This window comes from Eucyclogobius newberryi, unplaced genomic scaffold, assembly GCF_026437365.1.
Source record: "Eucyclogobius newberryi isolate DKJ021-1_F unplaced genomic scaffold, fEucNew1.0.hap1 SCAF_25, whole genome shotgun sequence".
NCBI lineage: Eukaryota > Metazoa > Chordata > Actinopteri > Gobiiformes > Gobiidae > Eucyclogobius > Eucyclogobius newberryi.
This window is the reverse complement of record NW_027315890.1, coordinates 1,253,246-1,259,831: the sequence shown is the minus strand read 5'-3', so window position 1 is coordinate 1,259,831 and position 6,586 is coordinate 1,253,246. Positions and strand designations below refer to the sequence as shown.

At 43.4% G+C, this 6,586-nt stretch overlaps 1 protein-coding gene across 1 annotated transcript in view; it reads left to right on the top strand.

Moving 5' to 3' along the window:
• Positions 1 to 2,630: 2,630 nt before the first annotated feature.
• The window catches only part of chm (CHM Rab escort protein), an 84,589-nt gene continuing 80,633 nt past the window's right edge, over positions 2,631 to 6,586 (top strand). The window contains exon 1 of the mRNA XM_072459683.1: positions 2,631 to 2,754. Coding sequence (XP_072315784.1) covers positions 2,703 to 2,754 — 52 coding nt within the window. The 5' untranslated portion in view covers positions 2,631 to 2,702. The remainder of the gene's footprint in view (positions 2,755 to 6,586) is intronic.

Genomic DNA, 6,586 nt, shown 5'->3' with positions numbered 1-6,586 from the left:
TGGTTTAGTCCTGGTTTAGTTCTGGTTTAGTCTTGGTTTAGACCTGGTTTAGTCCTGGTTTAGTCCTGGTTTAGTCCTGGTTTAGACCTGGTTTAGTCCTGGTTTAGACCTGGTTTAGACCTGGTTTAGTCCTGGTTTAGTCCTGGTTTAGTCCTGGTTTAGTCCTGGTTTAGACCTGGTTTAGACCTGGTTTAGTCCTGGTTTAGTCCTGGTTTAGTCCTGGTTTAGTCCTGGTTTAGACCTGGTTTAGACCTGGTTTAGTCCTGGTTTAGTCCTGGTTTAGACCTGGTTTAGACCTGGTTTAGTCCTGGTTTAGTCCTGGTTTAGTTCTGGTTTAGACCTGCTTTAGTCCTGGTTTAGTCCTGGTTTAGTCCTGGTTTAGTCCTGGTTTAGACCTGGTTTAGACCTGGTTTAGTCCTGGTTTAGACCTGGTTTAGACCTGGTTTAGTCCTGGTTTAGTCCTGGTTTAGACCTGGTTTAGTCCTGGTTTAGTCCTGGTTTAGACCTGGTTTAGACCTGGTTTAGTCCTGGTTTAGTCCTGGTTTAGTCCTGGTTTAGTCCTGGTTTAGTCCTGGTTTAGACCTGGTTTAGACCTGGTTTAGTCCTGGTTTAGACCTGGTTTAGACCTGGTTTAGTCCTGGTTTAGTCCTGGTTTAGTCTTGGTTTAGTCCTGGTTTAGTCCTGGTTTAGACGTGGTTTAGTCTTGGTTTAGTCCTGGTTTAGTCTTGGTTTAGACCTGGTTTAGTCCTGGTTTAGACCTGGTTTAGACTTGGTTTAGACCTGGTTTAGACCTGGTTTAGTCCTGGTTTAGACCTGGTTTAGTCCTGGTTTAGTCTTGGTTTAGTCCTGGTTTAGTCCTGATTTAGACCTGCTTTAGTCCTGGTTTAGTTCTGGTTTAGTCTTGGTTTAGACCTGGTTTAGTCCTGGTTTAGTCCTGGTTTAGTCCTGGTTTAGACCTGGTTTAGTCCTGGTTTAGACCTGGTTTAGACCTGGTTTAGTCCTGGTTTAGTCCTGGTTTAGTCCTGGTTTAGTCCTGGTTTAGTTCTGGTTTAGACCTGGTTTAGTCCTGGTTTAGTCCTGGTTTAGTCCTGGTTTAGACCTGGTTTAGTCCTGGTTTAGACCTGGTTTAGACCTGGTTTAGTCCTGGTTTAGTCCTGGTTTAGACCTGGTTTAGTCCTGGTTTAGTCCTGGTTTAGACCTGGTTTAGACCTGGTTTAGTCCTGGTTTAGTCCTGGTTTAGTCCTGGTTTAGTCCTGGTTTAGTCCTGGTTTAGACCTGGTTTAGACCTGGTTTAGTCCTGGTTTAGACCTGGTTTAGTCCTGGTTTAGTCCTGGTTTAGTCCTGGTTTAGTCCTGGTTTAGTCTTGGTTTAGTCCTGGTTTAGTCCTGGTTTAGTCCTGGTTTAGTCCTGGTTTAGTCCTGGTTTAGTCTTGCTTTAGTCCTGGTTTAGTCTTGGTTTAGACCTGGTTTAGACTTGGTTTAGACCTGGTTTAGACCTGGTTTAGTCCTGGTTTAGACCTGGTTTAGTCCTGGTTTAGTCTTGGTTTAGTCCTGGTTTAGTCCTGGTTTAGACCTGCTTTAGTCCTGGTTTAGTTCTGGTTTAGTCTTGGTTTAGACCTGGTTTAGTCCTGGTTTAGTCCTGGTTTAGTCCTGGTTTAGACCTGGTTTAGACCTGGTTTAGTCCTGGTTTAGTCCTGGTTTAGACCTGGTTTAGACCTGGTTTAGTCCTGGTTTAGTCCTGGTTTAGTCCTGGTTTAGACCTGGTTTAGTCCTGGTTTAGTCCTGGTTTAGTCCTGGTTTAGACCTGGTTTAGTCCTGGTTTAGTCCTGGTTTAGACCTGGTTTAGACCTGGTTTAGACCTGGTTTAGTCCTGGTTTAGTCCTGGTTTAGACCTGGTTTAGACCTGGTTTAGACCTGGTTTAGTCCTGGTTTAGACCTGGTTTAGTCCTGGTTTAGACCTGGTTTAGTCCTGGTTTAGTCCTGGTTTAGTCCTGGTTTAGTCCTGGTTAGACCTGGTTTAGACCTGGTTTAGTCCTGGTTTAGACCTGGTTTAGTCCTGGTTTAGTCCTGGTTTAGTCCTGGTTTAGACCTGGTTTAGACCTGGTTTAGTCCTGGTTTAGTCCTGGTTTAGACCTGGTTTAGTCCTGGTTAGACCTGGTTTAGACCTGGTTTAGTCCTGGTTTAGACCTGGTTTAGTCCTGGTTTAGTCCTGGTTTAGACCTGGTTTAGTCCTGGTTTAGACCTGGTTTAGACCTGGTTTAGTCCTGGTTTAGACCTGGTTTAGACCTGGTTTAGTCCTGGTTTAGTCCTGGTTTAGACCTGCTTTAGTCCTGGTTTAGACCTGGTTTAGTCCTGGTTTAGACCTGGTTTAGTCCTGGTTTAGTCCTGGTTTAGTCCTGGTTTAGACCTGGTTTAGACCTGGTTTAGTCCTGGTTTAGTCCTGGTTTAGACCTGGTTTAGTCCTGGTTAGACCTGGTTTAGACCTGGTTTAGTCCTGGTTTAGACCTGGTTTAGTCCTGGTTTAGTCCTGGTTTAGTCCTGGTTTAGTCCTGGTTTAGACCTGGTTTAGACCTGGTTTAGTCCTGGTTTAGACCTGGTTTAGACCTGGTTTAGTCCTGGTTTAACTAAAGGCTCTCTAGCGCCCTCCACAGGCTCCTCCCACATGCACAGCTCCGTGTCACGTGACTGTCAGTCAGAGCCAACATGGCGGCGGAGGAACTGCCTTCAGAGTTCGATGTGGTGATCGTGGGCACAGGTACGGCTCTGTGGCTCTGTGGCTCGGCTCTGAGGCTCGGCTCGGCTCGGCTCTGAGGCTCGGCTCTGTGGCTCGGCTCTGAGGCTCGGCTCTGTGGCTCGGCTCTGTGGCTCGGCTCGGCTCTGTGGCTCGGCTCTTTGGCTCGGCTCGGCTCGGCTCTGAGGCTCGGCTCGGCTCGGCTCTGAGGCTCGGCTCTGAGGCTCGGCTCTGTGGCTCGGCTCGGCTCGGCTCTGAGGCTCGGCTCTGTGGCTCGGCTCTGAGGCTCGGCTCTGAGGCTCGGCTCTGAGGCTCGGCTCTGTGGCTCGGCTCTGAGGCTCGGCTCTGTGGCTCGGCTCGGCTCTGTGGCTCGGCTCTTTGGCTCGGCTCGGCTCGGCTCTGTGGCTCGGCTCGGCTCTGTGGCTCGGCTCGGCTCGGCTCGGCCTGGGACTAGACTCGGGCCTGGTCCCGGCTCAGCTCAGATCCTCAGCTTTAAATCCCGCTGTAGCAGAGCCGGGCCGGGCGTTAGCTCCGTGCTAACGGACACAGGCATTGTCAATGGAACAGGCTAGCGGCTAAAGCGCGTGGTGTTCGCAGCGTTTTCAGTCGATTTATGTAAACAAATGAAATATTGTAATAATCCAAATGTTTCAGTCTCAAACTAACGACAAGTCGTCAAATATGAGACAAACTGTCAAATATGAGACAAACTGTCAAATATGAGACAAACTGTCAAATATGAGACAAACTGTCAAATATGAGACAAACTGTCAAATATGAGACAAACTGTCAAATATGAGACAAACTGTCAAATATGAGACAAACTGTCAAATATGAGACAAACTGTCAAATATGAGACAAACTGTCAAATATGAGACAAACTGTCAAATATGAGACAAACTGTCAAATATGAGACAAACTGTCAAATATGAGACAAACTGTCAAATATGAGACAAACTGTCAAATATGAGACAAACTGTCAAATATGAGACAAACTGTCAAATATGAGACAAACTGTCAAATATGAGACAAACTGTCAAATATGAGACAAACGATGCTGTTTATGATGCGTCAGACAGAGTCACGTGACCGGAGTGTGGGCTACTGATGACTGACAGTTACTGATGACTGACAGTTACTGATGACTGACAGTTACTGACAGTTACTGATGACTGACAGTTACTGATGACTGACAGTTACTGACAGTTACTGATGACTGACAGTTACTGATGACTGACAGTTACTGATGACTGACAGTTACTGACAGTTATTGATGACTGACAGTTACTGATGACTGACAGTTACTGATGACTGACAGTTACTGATGACTGACAGTTACTGATGACTGACAGTTACTGACAGTTACTGATGACTGACAGTTACTGATGACTGACAGTTACTGATGACTGACAGTTACTGACAGTTATTGATGACTGACAGTTACTGATGACTGACAGTTACTGATGACTGACAGTTATTGATGACTGACAGTTATTGATGACTGACAGTTACTGATGACTGACAGTTACTGACAGTTACTGATGACTGACAGTTATTGATGACTGACAGTTACTGACAGTTACTGATGACTGACAGTTATTGATGACTGACAGTTATTGATGACTGACAGTTATTGATGACTGACAGTTACTGATGACTGACAGTTACTGATGACTGACAGTTACTGATGACTGACAGTTACTGACAGTTACTGATGACTGACAGTTACTGATGACTGACAGTTACTGATGACTGACAGTTACTGATGACTGACAGTTATTGATGACTGACAGTTATTGATGACTGACAGTTACTGATGACTGACAGTTATTGATGACTGACAGTTACAGACAGTTACTGATGACTGACAGTTACTGATGACTGACAGTTATTGATGACTGACAGTTATTGATGACTGACAGTTACTGATGACTGACAGTTACTGATGACTGACAGTTACTGACAGTTACTGACAGTTACTGATGACTGACAGTTATTGATGACTGACAGTTATTGATGACTGACAGTTACTGATGACTGACAGTTACTGATGACTGACAGTTACAGACAGTTACTGATGACTGACAGTTACTGATGACTGACAGTTATTGATGACTGACAGTTATTGATGACTGACAGTTATTGATGACTGACAGTTATTGATGACTGACAGTTACTGACAGTTACTGATGACTGACAGTTACTGACAGTTACTGATGACTGACAGTTACTGATGACTGACAGTTACTGACAGTTGCTGATGACTGACAGTTATTGATGACTGACAGTTACTGACAGTTACTGATGACTGACAGTTACTGATGACTGACAGTTACTGATGACTGACAGTTATTGATGACTGACAGTTATTGATGACTGACAGTTACTGATGACTGACAGTTACTGATGACTGACAGTTACTGATGACTGACAGTTACTGACAGTTACTGATGACTGACAGTTACTGATGACTGACAGTTACTGATGACTGACAGTTATTGATGACTGACAGTTATTGATGACTGACAGTTACTGATGACTGACAGTTACTGATGACTGACAGTTACTGATGACTGACAGTTACTGACAGTTACTGATGACTGACAGTTACTGATGACTGACAGTTACTGATGACTGACAGTTATTGATGACTGACAGTTACTGACAGTTACTGATGACTGACAGTTACTGACAGTTACTGACAGTTACTGATGACTGACAGTTATTGATGACTGACAGTTATTGATGACTGACAGTTACTGACAGTTACTGATGACTGACAGTTACTGACAGTTACTGATGACTGACAGTTACTGATGACTGACAGTTACTGATGACTGACAGTTACTGACAGTTATTGATGACTGACAGTTACTGATGACTGACAGTTGCTGATGACTGACAGTTATTGATGACTGACAGTTACTGACAGTTACTGATGACTGACAGTTATTGATGACTGACAGTTATTGATGACTGACAGTTACTGATGACTGACAGTTACTGATGACTGACAGTTACTGATGACTGACAGTTACTGACAGTTACTGACAGTTACTGATGACTGACAGTTATTGATGACTGACAGTTATTGATGACTGACAGTTACTGACAGTTACTGATGACTGACAGTTACTGATGACTGACAGTTACTGATGACTGACAGTTATTGATGACTGACAGTTATTGATGACTGACAGTTACTGATGACTGACAGTTATTGATGACTGACAGTTACTGACAGTTACTGATGACTGACAGTTACTGATGACTGACAGTTATTGATGACTGACAGTTACTGACAGTTACTGATGACTGACAGTTACTGATGACTGACAGTTACTGATGACTGACAGTTACTGATGACTGACAGTTATTGATGACTGACAGTTACTGACAGTTACTGATGACTGACAGTTACTGATGACTGACAGTTATTGATGACTGACAGTTATTGATGACTGACAGTTACTGATGACTGACAGTTACTGATGACTGACAGTTACTGACAGTTACTGATGACTGACAGTTACTGATGACTGACAGTTATTGATGACTGACAGTTACTGACAGTTACTGATGACTGACAGTTACTGACAGTTACTGATGACTGACAGTTACTGATGACTGACAGTTATTGATGTTGTTAGTGATATTTAAGTGATATTTAAGTGATATTTAAGTGATATTTAAGTGATATTTAAGTGATATTTAAGGTGATATTTAAGGTGATATTTAAGTGATATTTAAGGTGATATTTAAGGTGATATTTAAGGTGATATTTAAGTGATATTTAAGTGATATTTAAGTGATATTTAAGTGATATTCAAGGTGATATTCAAGGTGATATTTAAGT